Genomic DNA, 19,245 nt, shown 5'->3' on the forward strand with positions numbered 1-19,245 from the left:
AATTAGACTATCTTTGCCACCCTTTCCAATGCTTGACTTTAACAACATTTTTTCTAATCCATTATTGACTTTGCATACTTTTCCATGAATTTATCATAAGAAAAAAATGCAGTATTTCATATTCAGAGAAAGCTTTTGGAAAAGAAAGAAAGGGTAGATAATATTTCAATTGTATGTCTACTTACAGCAAATCCAAAGGATGATGCACTGTATCTCATTACGGAGACAGCTGAAGAAAAGAAAATATTATTTAGAGTCACTTTCCATTTTCTTTGCATTTCTTTTTCTTTTTCTGCTGTTCAAGAGCTACAGAACCAGTTTTAACACATGTATTTACTTTCACCCAATTCCCACTGGAACAACCTGACCCAACACTTAAAAAATGTCTACAAAGAGAGACACATTGATGCCACAGAAAATGCTTAGAGCACTCAAGAGATTTCTTCCAAAACTGTAATGGGGGAGATGGAGCAGCATATTCTGCTCATGAAACAAGCTGTGTTTTAGATACAGATTTGAGCAAAAACATTTTGAAACCACAATATCAAACTGTCAGAAAACACATCTCAAAGTGCTCCTTGCTCCAGCCAGGAGTTTCAGGCCATCTGACCTGGATGACAGGAAAATACACAGGCCCATTGAGACTTCTTGAGTGTCATCTTTTCAGCAAAAAGCCCAAGGGTAACTCACACAGCCCCAGGAAATGCATCAGATCACATCATTTCAGTGGTTTCCAACACAAAAATATCAGTAGGAAAAATTTTGACCACCCCTGGTTTTGATAACATAGTACCTTCTAAAAAATAATCAAGACTGAAAATAGGCTAATGCCTAGAAAAAAAACTCAATTTTTAAAAAAATTTTACTCCTCACATCCTAAATTCATCGCCTCTGTTTCCAATTCTAGGAAGGCCTGTGCCAGAACAAAAACTTCAACAGCCCAGAGGAATTCCAGGGAAGAAACAGGCAGCAGTGGAAGAGGAATCTCCTGGAGATGGGAGCTCACCAAATGCAGCTCTCAGACTCACAACAACCCCAGCCAAGCTCTGAGCAGCTCCACCCTAATTGCTGTGCTTTGTGAAGGACCATCTGAACCTCTGCTCTCTGAATAAACCCACAGAACTCCAGCTCCAGTATTAAGAGGGCTTGAAATAAAGCCTAAAAGGATTGATTTGATTACTCTTTATATGAACAGATATCAGCTAATTTAACAAGAACACGTCTTTGTAGGAAGAAAACAAATAAACCAAAAAAACAGACTCATCTTTGACTTTGTCAATCTTAGGCTGACAAACACAATATCTAATTCTCCATGTTCATGAGAGCAGCTTGGCAGAAGAGAAACACTATGATTTGACTGTTCTTTTCAATAACAGCAAGCTGCATTTCTGTGGCACTTACCTGGATAAACAGAAATTAAATTCTTGTGATAAAAACCCTTTTGTTTTGGATCTAAGACCTAGGTGTGGTCACAAGCATGCCAGATGTCACAAATATTTGGACTTTATCATTACATTCGGCCAAAACAGAAAGAAAAGTCATCAAGGTTGCTCTCCAGACTCCAATTTTCTCAAAGTTGAGGAGTATTGAAACAGTGTAGATTTACATCTCACTCTTATTTTTTAAACCATAATTTCCCACAGTTCATTCCCTAGGTAAAAAAAGAAGCTATATTTCTTGGTCAGACTTGCCAGTGATCTGCAAATTTCAACACTTCACTGCATAATATTGCCTATCAAATTTTCATTGTCTGCCTCCTTAGAGGCGTATAGTTTCAGAATCTGCAGAAGTTGCAAAAAAATTTATGAGGATTCACAGGTACATACAAACCTGCAATGTTCCTGTCATTGCTGCTTCCATATGATGCAGTTCAAAGCAACACTTTTACTCCTACTTCTATTTCTAGCTTACCCCTCTAGTGGAATTAACTCCTCAGTTTTTACTAAATTGCCAATTTCTTTCCCAACTCTGATCCAGACTTTAAACAAACTAATTTTATGGTTCCTTTAAAAATGAATATATAATTTCTCTGGTGATGAACTGCATACAGATAGCCACACCTTATGGATGCTTGAGGGGACATATTTGGTATATTTAAAGCACAGGGAACTCAGCATGAGAACTATTTTTATTTTATGTATTCTATCACAGCAGTAACACACAATCTGTTTGTCCTGAGCTATCTAAAACAGCAATGAAAAACAAGTATTAGCTAACAGTGTCACAACTCTGCTCAAACCTTTTTGCTAGTTAGTGAATATGACTAGGGCTGGTACCCCACAACACTAACTTTTAGTGGTTGAAGGCCATAATAAAGGTAATAAAGACCTTTTAAGCACTGGAAAGATGTATTTCTATATTATTTATTTACATGCTTGTTTTCTAATGGGACAAGCAATGTATTTCTTTTTCTTTCAGAGTCAAATAACAGTGTTAAAGCACCTTCAGCCCTGACTTAAAAACAAACTTCTAGCTGGCAAGTCCAGTCATAAAGCTCCCCAGTAAATCATCCCAGCTTAAACAGGATGTTTGTCCACGAATCCAGGCTGGTGGCAGTGAAAGCAGCCCTAATATTGGATTATAGGCCACCAACCAATGGAGACTGCAACAGACCAACCACATCCACTAAAAACAACTGCTTCCCACTCCAGGCACTGAAGCTGAAAGGGCTCTTGGGGAAGTATTTTTTAGCAGCCAAGCATTTGGGAGCCCTGGGCAAAGGAATAATTGTGCTCCTTCCTCACGGCTCCAGTACCACTGCTGGGCTCCAGGAGCGATGCAGGGCACTGCAGGGATGGGCCTTGCTCATCCCTCACCTTCCCCCTTCTCAAAGTGCATTTTCAGCTACTCCCAGATGGGAATAAAATACCCCCAGAGAACCCCAATCTTCATACTGAGGCAGAGCAATGGTGGGGAACAAGTAATGAGGAAAGAACAGAGCAGGCAGCTTAAAACCACTGTGAGGCCTCATTTAGCAGCTACACTGCCACGACAGAGGGAGCCTGCTTTTAGCTGTTTTATTGGCTAAATTGGACAACGTTTTATTACCTCTACAATAAAGCAGATAATCCTAATGCATTTTCCTGACATTTGTAAACAGAACTTGCAAGCAGTCAGAAACTAAAAATAGAGGCAGCAGCGTAAGCAACAAATCTACCGCTGTCTCCACCTGCACAGCAATATCAGTTTGTGAAGTCTGCCAGCCTGTAGGTCAGGTTTTGCTGGAATCCCTTCACCCCTTTCAAAGTGATTCCAAATAAAAAAATAAAAAATAAAAAAAAAACTTATTTCCCACACATTCTACCCTCAACAAAATATGGGTTTTATTCATTTCATGTGCCACAGAAAGAAATCATGTAACTAGGGCCTTAACTCCACAGAATAGTTGCAATTTAACTTTCCAGACATCTAGTCTGTCCCCAGGCTTTTTCAGGTTTAATCCAGCTCACATTTGTTCTAGGGTGAGAACCCTGCATTACCCTGGGACTCTTATTTCCTCCCTGGTGTTGGAAGAACTCCCTGGCACCTTTTTGTACAAAGCTAGGAGACAAGAAATAGGATAGAAAATTAACTCTGACTCCAGGTCTTTCAAACAAAAACTTTTGGGAGGAGTCTGACTGACTACAAATGAGAGATGGTACAAAAAACCTGCTCCTCTACCTGTCGTAAAGATCTCCTCATACCTACTCAGAAAGGGAAAAAATATTTTCAGGCAGCTCCTGTAGATGGGACAATGACTCCATCATGTTTGCTTTGATATTAGTCTTTCTGAAAGACACACTTGGATGTGAGCACATAAAATACCAAGGCTTCAAAAGCACATGACCTGCACTTGGCAGAAATCAGCCAGGCAATTTGAACACCACTGAAAGTGGTGGGTTTATGTCTCTATATATTATTGCCATGAAGATCTTGCAGGTTGTGCAGTCACGAGCAAGAGGATCTGGAAGTTCTGCTGAATCAGAAGTGAGACTGAAATACAGTCTGTTTTCATTGCTTAGTGTTGGTAAAACATCTAAAACTAACGTTACAACAAATATTTCAAAATAAATTCATTTCAAAGAGAGAAAAAGAAATTAACAGTTATTTTTTAAAAATCCTCACAACAACTGAAGGCAAAGAACAGACACATCTGATAATACTTGTTAAAAACGTTACTGACCCAAATCAACAGGTACACATACCTTTCCTCAGATGCCTTCTCCCTTCCCCAAAATTCCAGTAGAGCAAAAGCTAAAGTTTTTTATGCACATGCATTAAATTTCTGCAATCAACAACTACAAACTGCCATACATTCAGCATCTCAGACACAAGTCTGCCAGATCCCTTATCTACATGGGTAGATCCAGAGCTATCCATCAGTGTCATCTTTCTAGATCTGTATTTTTATCCCAAAGTACCTGGCAAAAGTGTACCAGCATTATCTACACAAAATCTTTGGTTCATTTTCTCAGTTTATATTGCATCAAAATGGTAAAGACCCTTATTTCTGTTCAGCACCATTACACTGTTATGTATCTATCAAGCAAAGCTTTAATTTAATGCACTTTAAACCTGAATCTTCATCTCATTAGAATTTACAAGCAATTTTAAAGAAGTCTCTAAGAGGGTTCATTTTTCTACCTGCCTGAAAGGTGTCACAGTAACGCTGTGCAGAATGAGCTGCAGGAGAATCCTAGGAGATTTCAGTCCCTAGGGAAGTTCAGCTCTGGGCACTGAGTGAACGAGGCTCTAGAGCCAGGTCTTCAGCTCTGCCACTGCCTGGGGTATCACTGTCAGGCCAAGAAACCACAAAAATCCTCAAAGCATCCTAAAAAAATCTTCTCAGACTCAGTAAGGTAACAAATTTTGCTCTTGGTAGTAGTAAACCTTTCCAGGAATAATTGTCTTTCCTTGTCTATTACACAGTTAATTATTCTGCTTGTTTGTTTGTTTGGAAATGGTCAAATTTTTAGCAGCTGTGAACTTCCATAACTTCATTTTACTTCAGTGAGATACAGCAGCATATATAAGTTGAATGTATTCCTCATTTATTATTATAGAAGAAGAAAGTTTCAGGACTTTGTTCAAAGGTTTTCCTATGAGTTTAATCAAAACAGTGCTTTCCAGTTAGCAGATTTTTTAATATTATTTATTGCTATTATTGTTATTGTTGTTGTTATTATTGTCACTGACATCAGGATTTTCTATATTAAGTCATTAATTTTTCAATGTTTCAATTTCAAAAGTTTTTAAGACCTGTTTCAGTGGCTCTTATGCAGTTCTTCCCTAACTCCCTTTGCTTACATGTTTTCTGTTTCCATTTGAAACTGACTATCCGTTATACCATGGAGCTCAGCAATAGTAACAAAGAACAACGAATAGCAAAACAATCCAGTCCTAAGCCTCACTTAGGCTGCAGATTCCCTTCTGTTTTGCCTTCACCTTCCCTGCAGCCAGGCCTCCCCTGGCATGTCCCACAAATGGGCCAGCTGGGCAAACTCACAGGGCTGCCCAACTCTGAACTGTGAAATAATCCTACTGGAAAGCAAGGTGTAACTTTTCAAATGATGAAACCATTACCCTTGTGAAGAACAGGACCCAGCTGCAGTACACAGCAAGCTGAGCATAGCAGTGGCATAAAGAAGGCTGATATAAAGCCCCTGAATGGCAGAGACATGCACACACTGACAGTAAATCTGTTCCTGATTTCAGAAAAAGTAAAAAATAATGTCTGAGATATTTTTTAACAGCTGCTGAAATATCTTCTGTATACACCAGGATTTCCCTGCCACCCTTCAGAGAGTAGAGCACTAATAAATGGTCAGCCAACTACACCAGAGCTGTCAATTTTCTATGGCACTCTTTCCCAGCATCACTAGAGATGAACACCAGGAACCATTTCTTTAGGGAAAGCTGTTTGTAAAGACAGAAATCAGACAACTCCCATCAGCAGCAATTTCCAGGGCTGCTCAGAGCCCGTGCAGGAACAATATTCCAGCAATATTCCAGCATGTGCAAGTGCTCTGCAAAGCACAGGAGAGAGCAGGATCCCTCCTGTCTGGCATCCCACTGCTTCACACACTCCCGTGCTTCCTCTCTCAGGTGCCAACCTTCTGTTTTCAAACAAGATTATCTCAAAAAAAAAAATAAAAATAAAAATAAAGCAGAAATAAATCAGTGCAAAGGAGGACTTGGTCTTTTTGTTTAGTTTTGGCTTTCCAGGGGGCCGGAATGAAAAGAGGGCCCATATGTTACAGCTCCAGTCGAGCTTTATTGGGATACTAAATGCATATGCTGGCATTTCAGAATAGAAATAATGAAACTTTTAGGTCTATAAAAAACGAGCTAGATATGTGGTGCAAACTCTCTGCAACTGAATATACAGGTGCATACTTTCATCTGTTGTATTTCAAACGGGGTCACTTGAAATGCCCAAAATAACTCACTGCAATGACATTAAAGCACATTGTCTTTTAATGAAACTATGTATTATTGATGCCCCAGCTCCAAATATAACAACTGAAATGGCCTAGAATGTTGCAAATGCTTGTAACTCCACTTTTAACAGGGAGGTTTTTGCCACTTGTGCCTACAAGCTTTGTAGTTTTGAGCCTGGAGTGAGCTCCCAAAACCAAAGGAAGCACTTTGCCCCTGAACAGGGACAAGGAAGGAGTGGTACCTTGGCTTAAAAAGCCACAAATTGCCACAGATGTTGGGTGATATCAGACACACTAAACAGCTGTTTCTAAAGCCCTCTGGCCAAGATTTGTAACATGCTGTATCCATACAAGGGTTATCTAGATTTAATGACCTGGGAGACTCTCCAAACACAAAATTTTTCCCATTTTTTGTTTTACTGACGGGAGGCAAGAGAAGCATTGAGGTTCTACTCAGCACAAAAGAAAAAAAAAAAACCAAACAACTGTTCCTGGGAGTCTGACCAGTTGATTTAAAACAAAATTATCAGGCAGGCACAGAGGTGAAGACCTTTATCTGACCTAAAGGGTTTCTGGAAGCTTCATAGGGATTGAATGAGCTCATGTTTTATAAATGTATCCTCAAACCTGTAACAGCTTGGACACAGGTTAGACATTTTTACCAGTCATTGAAAGTTTTGATTTGTTAATCAAAGGGATGAAATGCTGCCATTATTCTCAGATTCTGGTATGTTCCTGTCCCGTGGTCACATTAAAAAGATGAAGGGATCCTTTCAAAAAGATAATTAAAGACAGATATTGTACAAAAGCTCAGATGTATTAACACAGAATTTATATACAAGAATTCAGGCTAACTGCAGCACAGCCAACAATAAATGTATGAATATCATTGGCTGTGCTATTGGCTGGGTACTGGTGTTTGTAAGAAAAAATATTGTTAATAACTTTCGTTTAGAAGCTCAACACACTTAAAAGAGCATAACCAGTGAGAACTGCATCCCCTGCCCCTGACAGGGTTATTTGTCTCCATTCCTGTAAAGAAGTCTAGTGGTTTCAGTTTAAAAAGATGCTCAATTTGAAGTTTGCCAGATTTAGGCTAGAAGAAATATATCAGAAATGCCCAAGTGCCAAAGCTCCAGATTCAGGGTATTTTTTATTTATTTTTGCTCTCTATTTTCATGCTACTATTTCAAGCTGGACTGTGAGCAAGTTGGGGTATTTTAGAAATAAAGAACATTAAAACAAATCATGCTGTTAAAAAAACCATAAACAATTAAGTATCCTCAGAGAAACAGACAGACAGACAGACACAACCCAGTTTTAAATACCTGGAATCACACTGCAATCTAACCTCTGCTCCACATAAATTGGCTGAGAGAAGTGCAACATGGAGGATGTAAATCAAGAGAGGATTTAGTGAATTTTGTCTTGTATCATGATCTAGAATTATATCTACATTTCTAGAAGTATTACAGCTATCCTGTAGCTTAAATACACTTGTTAAATAAGAAAAAAGGCCCTACCTATGGTTTAAGTTTGACTCTTCCCAACAGTCCTTAAATTTAGATAAAATAAACACATTTTAGCCATGGTGAGCATTTAAAACCTGTCCACAAAGGCTAAATTCTCACTTTTCCACATAAACTGTAAGAACTCTTTTTTTGGTACCTACTATCCATGGTACAACACAGATGAATTTTCAACTTATGAACAAATAGAAATCTGTCAGACAGGAATATTTCCACTGAAATTCAAGGTAAATATACAATTTTTTTTAATCAAAGTTCTTTCATTTTCCCTAGAATTTCAATGAAGTTTTAAGCAGCTCATCATATGAAGAAATGCATTGCAACAGTTTGTGTTTACCATGAAAAGTCTGCCAAACAAGTTAGAATCTATTTTATTTTATGGATTTTAACTTTTCCTTTCAGTGTGTGTGTGTGGAGGAGGTTATGGGTTTTGAGGTTATTTGAGGGACATGTAACTATATTTACAATTACATTAAAAAAATTTTAAAATCTTCCTATTTCAGAGGAAGGGAAACAGAACTGGATCAAGGGCCACAGGAGATATTTGAAGATCAGAGATCCAGAATAAGTTTAATAATCCAGAAGAGCTGGACTCTGAAGACAGAGGGTAACTGTGTGAAAAGGCAGGTAGATCCAAACTTCCAACCCTTAGACATTTCCTTTCCTCTATCCTTTCCTTATCTCTAAAACAGGGTGCAGGTACTTCCACAGTCCAGGATGTTACACACATGGAAAATCGTTTTACCAATCGAAAGGATGGAATAATTCTGCAAAAAGTGACAGCAGGCACCACCAGTATCTTACCTATTCAAACAGAGTCTTGCTGTGGCCTGACTTTTATATTTCACATTGTCAAAGCCTTAACTTCTAGAACTGCAAACTTTGGAAAAACAGTACCCCAATTAGAAAGGATCTGTAGGAGCTTTATGGCATTCCTACAGCTTAACAGTTGTGAGAGACTATTTTTATATTAAAGTATTTGAACAGACTTCTGAAAATCAAAGCAGATTTCCTTCTATATAGAAATACAGCACGTCTTCAGAAGTGTATCGAGTGCTGAAAAAAACCATTCATTTTGAAAATAGTTTTGCATTGTCCCTTAACTTGCATTAGTATAAAGTAATTATAATTACTGAAACTGATGCGACTTGTGCACCCCCACTGATAGGTGTTAAAGCTTGTTTTTGTCCTGCTGAAACCTCTAGAACACAAATGCAGTGGGAGTCATGAATGCAAAGGTGACTATTTTAAGAGTCCCTCATTTTAGCTGCCTTTGAGAAGTTCTGAATTTGGAAGAGAGAAAAATGAATCCTTACAAAACTGTCAGCTGGACACCAAATAACGAATACGCCCAAAAAAATCATAAGGAAGAGCTATTAAAACTTACATTCAAGCTGAGGTATCTGAGAACATAGAGACAGGCTGAAACTTTTTTTATAAAACCATTTCTAGTGTAACCACCTATCTGTGTTCCATTTTTATATGAAGGTAAAAGAAGATATTTGCTTGGCATTTTCCTTGATATTCTTGTTTAGTTCCTCCCTTAACTCACAGGTGATTGTCTTGCAATGCTGTTCTTGAGGAAGATAAACAGAAATAGAATAAATTCTCTTCACGTCTCCATTTGGGATTTGGAGACCTAAGGCTGCTACCCTGGTTGGAGCCCATCCACACCTTCCCAAAACCAAACCTGGAGATTTATATTTATTTCTCTATGCATGGTTCTCCTGAATGTGCCAAGAATGGAACAAGGCGTGTGAGCACAAGACCAGAAGAAATTCACACTCATGACATTTCATCTCCTACAAAATGTTTGTTCTCCAAGCATTTTAATGAACTCAGAAATATGAAAACCAGGGAAGATCCAAACTGAAAAGCATTGGCTGTTGAAAGATAATTAGTTGCCTTCACAGCCCTTTTCATCATCCCTATCGATTTCAGAGACAAGACACGTATCAGGGCACCCCTATTTAATTAGAAGGCTGGTGAGCAGCTCCAGAGCCAAAACAAGCTGCCAAGTACAATTAAGCAGGCTGCCAGAGTACAGCACAATCTTAGAGATTTTCCTTTTATAAAGGGAAATTGGGAATGCACCATCCCAGGCAGCTCAGTTACTTACTATACAAACTTTAAAACCTGATTTTACATACATGTCTAAACAGAATTCCAATTCAAAGTTGCTTTCTGATGTAAAAAAATTTGGATACCTCAACTGGCTGTGGGAAAATATGTCTGATCAGAATTCTCCAGCCCATTTTAGTGTGTAGGAGCCTGAGGACCTGTTCTCAGAAGTTAAACACACAGCACATCATGCTAAGGACACCTCAACATAGTTCTTCACAGCTGTCCCATACCCTGTTATCTTCTATTTAATCTTCAGTTTTAACAAGTGAGAGTTCAATTCCTGCCATTTAACATCATAAACTAGTAAAAATCTCACAGAGGTGTTCCCAGACTCTAAGAATGTGCAGTTTTAAAAATGCAAAAACACTCGCTGTCCCTTTACTGGTCAGTATGCTCAAGAATTTCTTTATGTAGCACATTAGACAAAGCACTAAAATTCACACCTGGAAGGATTATATTGGAATAAAGTAACAGATATTTTGGAACTGAGAGTAAATTGGGAAAATTATAACAATTGTAAGAAATTTTACTGGGTCATTTTGCTAATGGACCTACAAAATGCCAAAACAACAATGGTCACTCTGAATCAGCAAGTTTAATCATAATTTAATTTCAGTACTGTCCTATCAATATTTATTTACATTTACTGTATTGTCAGATAATCTGTAGCAGTTTATCACTTAGATTGTTACACTAAAAACTCATTTCTATGGCCAGATAACTTGAAATAAAGAGATGACTGAAAATGTTACCTTGTTCATTCAGTTAGACCAAATGGCAGATTTTATCACCTATTTCTCTATATTTTATCATGGGTCATGATCCAAGTAACATTCAACTAACATTTCCATCTCTAATAGGGAAAATTATGTTACTTGCACAAAGCAGTGAGATAGCCCAGGTAATTCAAGTAAAATGGATTGATTTCAGCTCACCAACTAAAAGAAAGCAGACCCTGGCTCTACTTCTTGTACAGCTGCTGGAATGCCAGGAAATCTTCAAGTCTGAAGTGGATTACTAATGCTCCTTTAATAAAAACCACCAAGCAATGAAAATTCACCCTTCTTGCACAAATTCAATTAAAAAGTCAAGTTCTGAACACAAACAATTCTGCTAGATAGATCAAAAGTCAGAAAGAAAAACAGAAAAAGTAAATCCTCTGTGCTATCTTTTATCTTTCTAAACTGAAATGTAAACAAACCTTCTAGGGAGGGAAGCAACTGTCTGGCTCTGTTGTATGTAGCTGTAGGGAGGAATTGCAGGCCCTTCAGACAAATCTCTTCCTCAGACAATGTGTTAATCTCAACAATCTATTGCTAAGGGCTGCCATAAAGAGCCCTGTCATCAATCCTCCTTCAGTGTTGTAGCACGGGGATGCTCCGACAGCAAGGATGCCACAGACACGAGGCACACATAAAACAGCTCTGCACTCAGTCTGCAGCTCCAGAGCAAACCCAAGGGATCACATCAGCTGTGAGCCCCAAGTCATTAAGCAAAAATTGAAATGAAATGTGAGCCATACCAAGGAATTTCCTTTGTTCTGTGGTTTTTTTTAAACAAGCTCTGTTAGTAGTTTTTAAATGCAGTAATTCTAAACAAACCATCTTGCAGCATTCTAGAACTGATGCAGCAGTAGGAAATCATGTCCAGCAATTCAAAGACTGGGAAGAGCTTCCCTGACAGACCCAGAGTTGTAAAACCAAAAGAAAACCCGCTAAGTGATTGACAAACCACACTGCTCTGCATCTGCCCAATTTTAGAGTAATTGGCTTGACACATCTTCTGCTAATTCTGATCAAAGTAACAGAAGACTTGCAATCCTGTCTGATGAGCTTAATTTATTTAGACAGAAAACAGTCCAGATAATATAATAAAAAATGTGATGATAAGACAGGGGGATATTACAAAGTTGTACACTGCTATTTACAAAATGCAATCATGTCAATAAAACTCAAACTACATCAATTATTCTCTTCTGTTCTACGTACAACTCCAAGGAGCAATCTCTTGAAAAGCCTTACAAACATATTCCCAGGATAAAAACTGTTGTATCAAGCAGCATATACATATATTTTTACCATACAAAGATTTTCTGCTGTTGATCTTTTTGCTTTTCTTTCCTGTTATGCAGCCTTCAAAACCAAGATGAAAATGTTGTGTCAGTATGCAGGGAATGTTTAAAGCAGAGGTGATACACACTTCATTTGGAGTCCAAATGACTTTTCATTGGAAGACACTAAGCACCAACAATCCATGGAATCACCTAAAATACTCTGACCTAATTTTTTCTGAAATGATGATCATAGTTCTGAAAATCCAGTTTCAAGATTTCTGCAGTTGCCCTTCTGAAATTTGGTTAAATGTGTTAAAATTTTAAATGGGTTAAAAGGTCTTCTACAATTATCAGACAGCAAAAGTTTTCAAAATTTTTGACTATGCTATTTATAACACCATATTTTTTAAAACATTTTTTCAGATTATTGAAAGCAAAAAACCCCAAACACACAGACAGGAACACACACACACACTTTTATCACTCTTAGATCTTCATCTGCTCTCCTTTCAGAGATCAGCCAATATCTATTCATTCTCTGGCTCCACATATCAGTAATGATGGGTTTGGGCTGGGTTATTTTTTTTAATTTCTAAATCATGTTGAGAATACTTACTAGTTTAAAAAAGCAAGAAGCCTAGAAGTACTAACACCAGAATGCTGGACTTGTATTTACAAAAAATCCAGTGGTCTGGATTAGTAGTCACCAATCCTGACCCTTGAGCCTGAGATTAATTTAGTAGAAGTAGTGGGTTTTGTGATGCCTGTGATTGTAACACTACTGCAGCACTGCAGATTGACCAAAGATGTCTTGCTCACTATTCCCACTGTGCCAGACTCAGTGTTTTCCTTCCTTGGCAAGGGGAGGCTTTCAAGCCCCGTGCTCGGTGCAGCCCCAGCCTGAGCCCCCAAGTGACGCAAACACCGCTGTCCCTGCTGATTCCACTCGTGATTTCCCTCTCCTGCTGCCTGATGAGGGACACATATTCCTTCTGCAAAGCCTTCCCAACCAAAACAAGTATTTCATATTCAATGACAGCTCTAACTATGCTAGCATTTGCACTCCCAGCCTCCCCCAGAGGTGAGACATCCTTTTATGTTTACAAGTTATTGTATTGGTTTTGGGCTGCTCTTAGTCATCCTCCAGCTGCCTGGGGCTCAGGGCTGTAAGACAATGCTAAGTCTGCTTTGCAGCAACACAAAAGAGACTGCAGCAAGTTCATTCAGCCACTTTAAGAGAAAAATCAAGAATAAAAAAATCAGCAGTGTAAAGTGAATGTAAATGATCTGAAGTTAATGCTTGCAAGCACACGAGTTCGTTATCTTTGCAGTCCTGTTATAGAAGAGTCTAACAAATATTTACTACTCCTCCCAAACATATCAACTCTACTATTGCAACATCCAAACAAGTAGGTGATATGAAAAGTAGCTTACTTTTGGAAAGCAGAGAGAACAAGCTATTTTTTGTCACCCGTGCAAAGAGGATTACAGCAAATTCCAGAGTATTCTGAACTCACCTCACTGTGTATTTCATGGTAATTTGATTGCATGCATAGGAGGTCAGAGGCCAGAGTCTCAGACTGTGTAAATTTACACCAAGTTCCTCAGATATTGTATATTTATACTACTTGAGCATCTTCATACAATTGTCTGTAACACTCAGCTGAAATTTAAAATTTCCCATTTTGAAGAGAGTGTAGCAAAGAAGTCTAAAAATTTCCATGGAAATTATTGAGGTAACTTGAACAGTGACAGTGCTGGCTGAAAGAATACTTACAAGTGAAAATATCATTTTGCAAATACATGATCGAAATGCTGAGAAATAATATCCTTTCTTCAAATGAAAATTTTTAACAGCTTAAGTATCCTGGTTACTTCCTTTTGCACACTATCTCTTTAAAAATATGCAGCCATACACTACTTCATTTTGCCAAAAAATAAAATAAAGAAAAGGCAATTGAACGGAATTGCCAGAGAGAAAAGAAATTAATTCAGAGCTAGTACTGAGCTTCTCTGGGGTCGGAAGTAGGAATGACACAGCTGCTTCAGATGGAAGCCATGAGATTAGTCACAGTTCACACAAAAAGTCTTGAAAGGGCTTAAGAACAATTCTGAAAGTTGTTCTGCAGCAAGAATTTCTCCTTGTACAGGAAAGGAGGTGATCACTCTGAACACACACAGTGCAGACAGGTAGTTCTAATAACGTTTGTAAAATGGATTTGCAATCTCCCATGCATCAGAAAGCTCTTATGACACAGAAAGTAATCTTTATAATATGCATATATCTACAGGCTCATTACTTCAAAGAAAATTATTTATTTCTGGCCTCCTTTGCATTTTTTATAAATATATGACTAAAAAAGAAGGGCCATGGTTCAGGATCAGTCACTGGGTACATGACAAGCCCACTTTCTCTGGCACGTAGTACTGCACTGTATTTTGAGTTATCAACCACAAGACTGTACAAAATGTCCAGAAGGGATCTTGGGACACAACTCTCTCTGCTGTGTTATCCAAAACTCTGCTACACAAATGACCTCTTGGAATGACAGCTCACCTCCAACAGACATTCCAAACTGATATAATCAAAGTCCTGATGGTGGCTTGATGGATCTCAGTCACAACAAGGAAAATTCAGAGGAGGAAAGGATCAAAAGATTAAGTCATACTCTAAAGATTCCATTTACTTTCTTTTTTTTTTTTTTTTTCCTTTCCCAGGAATGCATAGCTAAGGCAACCCTCTTTTGTATAAATTCTTCTTTGGAATCTGCTTTTGTCATAACAGGAACAAAATGACAGATCCCTACCTGGCCAGCTGTGTGCTAAAGCCAACACTGATTCCTACCTGATTTCACTGTTTTGCTTTAACAAGTTGTGTTTTGGTTTAACAAGATCAACAGGTTACAAACCTTTCAGTAGGAATCATGAGCAAACTCCTACACTGGTGTGGCTTTTATATCCTTCTAATTCCCAGCCCAGAAGAAATATCTGTGTTCACCCGTTTTTGTACAATTATAACTATTTATAAAATTAATCTTGCCCATTAGTAGTTCAAACACCTCCTCCCAGTGAGTGTGACTGGCACCCACGCTGTCCAAGGCTGGTTCCCCTGTGCTGGGGTGGCCCAGAGCTCATCTCACAGTGACCTCAGCTGGGACCTCGCTGAGCACAGAGATCTGATAAGCACTGACTCATACACATTTGCAGAACACTTTCATTAACACTAATTTAATTGGAAATATTTTCAATATCAGAGTCTCAAAAGACAATGACTTGTTGGGGTGTGATACTGATGAAGTAGGGTCTAAAATAAGTGACTTCCTTAAGAAATGGGTAAAAACTTTAGACCAGTTATTGCTTTTGCTGCAAATGAAGCATTTACTCAAAACCAAATGCAATAAAGGAGTAAAAGGTGCTTATCCAGAGTTATTAAGTAAATTTGATGGCAAGAACTTTAAATAAAATTGTGAATAATTTTTGTTCTTGCTGTACATTAATACAAATTATTCTCTCAATTGTTTCTTCTATTATTTCATGTCATGAAACAACAGGAATCAGTGATTATTTGATCCATATCTTTGATGTCTTTTAACAAATTTGGGATTAAAAGTCTGCAGCTTTATACTGACGCAAATGGAATCAATGAATTCTTCAATTCTACTGTGAAAGAAATTGTAAAAACAGGTGTTGGCATTTGGGAGCTGCAGTACTGAACACAGGCCAGATGATTAATTTCATGACAGGTACCATGGAGAGCAGTCTCAGAAAGAAAAGTTCATTGAGACAGAAGAATATAGGCACAAACAAATGGAAACATTTTTAGAAATACTCAGTAAGATTAGACATTTAACATTCATTCAAATTGGTTGTTTGTGCCAATCTAGTTTCCCTATATAACTCAGGTTCCACATATCTAAAACACACAGTCTTTATCATTTATTGATACAACTAGCTTGGCAGATTTAGACAGAAGTCTAATTGGCATCCAGCAATAACCAGATTCACATTTTTACACCTCAAGGAAAGGTTAATCACAGTCACTTTGATTATTTGAAAATTTGGATCTGACAATAGTCAGAGGCTGGGCCCTTAACACCCTGTGATGTTCAGAAAAACTCTCAGAAAAACTAAAAAATCTGCTGGTGTTAATGTTGGGGTTTTTTTTTAATCTCTGGCAGCTGACCTGAAATGGATGTACAGCATCTGTTCCCTCTCAGCACCACTTTAAATTTGTACAGTTCCATACCCAGAACATTTTCAATTCCTTGTAAAATTAACTCTGTGAGTAAGTTCTGATCCATACGCAAAATAACTGTCAAAATAAAGCACATCAGGAAGGAACTTGCTCATCCTTAAACTTCTAAAGAGCTACTGAAGTATCCACATAAAAGTTTATCACAGCTAGGATAACGAAAATATCCTTTCTTTCCCTAATAATAAAGAAACCCTAGTAGAGCTTGAAGAACAATTTGTAACTCACCTTTTATTTTACAACAAGACAGAATATTCTCTGAATAAAAATATCTAGAAACAGCATCAAAGGAAACCCTGTATAATCTCATTACACAGGTTTGTAGAGATTATTATAAGCTTTAAAAGATGGAGGAGTGTCTGCATAGCAAGTCCTGCAGAGATGGGTGATTTCCTAAATCTTTTCCTAAAGAGATTGGTCAATTAATGATAAACCTTGAAGTTATTTTAAAGATACAGGTCCTCAGTGCAGGAGATCTACAGATTTTAGTTCAGTGTGTTTCTTGTGACACATAACTCCATTATCAGAATGTGAAAATTACACATATTCTTATTTTCCCTTTGGTTTCTTTTGGAACTACTGTAGAACAAGCACCATCCCCAAAGCTGCTCAAGAGCTGAAAAGCAGTAAAAACAACTGGCTAAAGCCACTCCCTCAACCCCTAGGTGTTACTAAGGATTTGAGAGGAAGTACAAAGCAGAATTCACATGGAATCAAACGCAAACTAGCCACTTGTTTACATCTTCCAACTAAAGAAAAGGACATCTTAGCTCAGGAAAGGTGCTAAACAAATGCATCCATGTGTTTTCCATGTGTGTGTAGGCACAGTCACACATGCCTTGGGAGGAGGGAAGGTGAGCTGAACTGAGCTGACAGATATGGCATTTGTGACACTTGTGGAAGCACAGAATGGAAATGGAGCTGGCCTCAGCCATCAAAGACAGGAACAGTCACACTTGTCAGCACCCATCACCAGCAGATCCTTGCTCAGCCTTGTGTCACCAGCAGAAAATGCTTCAGGTGGGGGAAAACAAGGGGAATTGTGTGGAGGCTTAAAAAAACCTCTTTAAACTCACCCCCCAGGCCCAGCTACTCCTTTTCCCACCTTTCACAGCATCTGCTGCCCAAGCAGAGAGAGCAGCACAGTGCAGCTGGTGAGCTGAGAGGCTCAAAAGCACAGGTGAGCCTTGGGCAAGGCTGAGACCTGCTTCATCCATCCTGCCACATCTCCATCTGTTGCCATGACAACACTGACATCTCCCCATGCTGGGAAGTGCTCCTACTCTAAATATTGTATAAATGAACATAAATCTTGAATATATCTCATGCAGCTATTGTTTGTAGAATGGGGACAGTATTCCTCTTAGTTTTATTAGAGGAAGAAACATTACACTCATCAGTCACACTGTTACTCACTGAACATTGAAGAATTTCAGCAGTGCAAACCAGAAAAAAATGTTAATATTTTTTATGAGAAGCAGCATAGTAAGGAGTTCAGTATCTTGAGCACAGACAAGGGCAGTTTCAACTAATTTTAGAAAAAGTCCTGAAAAATTCAGGTGTTTCAGAAAGCAAGACTTTCACAATAATTTACAACTAAGAAACTTAAGGTGTATCAAATAATTTATTTTTTTAAAATGTCCCAATTTGCTAAAGTGAATATTTTGTGGAGATTTCCAATTAACAGTTTTGGATACTTTAATTTTTAATTCCTTTTGTATATTAATCATAAACATTGAATAGTTTTTTAGAATAATAACACTCCCATCTCTACATGATTTTCAAGGCAGGTACTTATAAACCTGCAACAGTGATTCCATTATTTTTAATTCTACAGTCATAAAAGTGTTCGAGACAAACCTAGAAATAAATTAAATGCTCTAGTTTTCTGTTTGATTAAAATAATTTAAGAACAAATATGAAAACAGAAAAAAGAACATCCAGTCTTTAAAAAAATCAGTTTTCTGCTGCAAAGGCCTATGAAGACATTTATGTATGTAACCACCCACAACAGAAAGCAGCCTCTTGTGTGAGCTTTCTATCCTGTCCCTTCTTTCCAGGCAGAAAGTATGGAGCTTCTCCTAAGGTCTGATAACACATATTTATACTTTCTATTACTTATGTACATCTATTGCAGAATCAGATGACACTGGGGAGCAGGGTATTTTTGTTGGCAATATACACAAATACACAGCAATGTTGTAAAGAGCTATAAGGAAATGCATTAAATAAGGTCAGACTCATCTTTAATCATTCCCTGCATTTTATTTATAGATAGGCAGATAGACAGATATTTCATCTTCTCATTTTTCTTTCAGGCCCACTTTTGGTGGCTGCTGTAGCATTTAAATAGAGTTAATCAGTTCCCTCCAGAGCAAAGGCAAGTACTATAAACAGAGCTGCAGGGCTCAAGGGATGTTCAGCAAATGTGTTCAATCAACACTTGCTCCTTCTGGAATAAAGAGGATGTGCCTCTGCATCAGATTCAGCCCTTTCTGCTGTTTGAACAGTGGGGGCCTCTGCCTGTGCCTCGATGAGATTTGGATCGAGGGGAAAAGGCCAAGGGGTTATTCTAAAACCGAATTGCAACGCCCAGTTTCCATCTAATGGGGATTATCTCATTTGCATTTGAAAACCTGCGCCCACCCCAAAGGTTCGAGTCACAAAAGGAGGCACGTGCAGGGCTGGAGCTGCTGGTGGGGAGGCAGGTTCCAGTTTACTCTCCCAGGACTCTTAATCTATGTGAACAATGCGGTTATTATCACTGAAATAAAGATTTTTATTAAGCAAACTAATACAATCTGGAAACACAATATTATCTCTTTTTTTTTCTGATGGAGTTCATTTTAATAGCAAATATCGAGCTCA

The 19,245-nt window shown here is 38.1% G+C and overlaps 1 protein-coding gene across 1 annotated transcript in view; it reads right to left on the reverse strand.

The window, feature by feature from the left end:
• The window catches only part of TMEM163 (transmembrane protein 163), an 86,742-nt gene that overhangs the window by 33,865 nt on the left and 33,632 nt on the right, over nt 1-19,245 (reverse strand). The window contains exon 3 of the mRNA XM_086898689.1: nt 186-229. Coding sequence (XP_086754815.1) covers nt 186-229 — 44 coding nt within the window. The remainder of the gene's footprint in view (nt 1-185; nt 230-19,245) is intronic.

Source organism: Cyanistes caeruleus, chromosome 7, assembly GCF_971803275.1.
Source record: "Cyanistes caeruleus chromosome 7, bCyaCae1.hap1.1, whole genome shotgun sequence".
NCBI classification, from domain to species: domain Eukaryota; kingdom Metazoa; phylum Chordata; class Aves; order Passeriformes; family Paridae; genus Cyanistes; species Cyanistes caeruleus.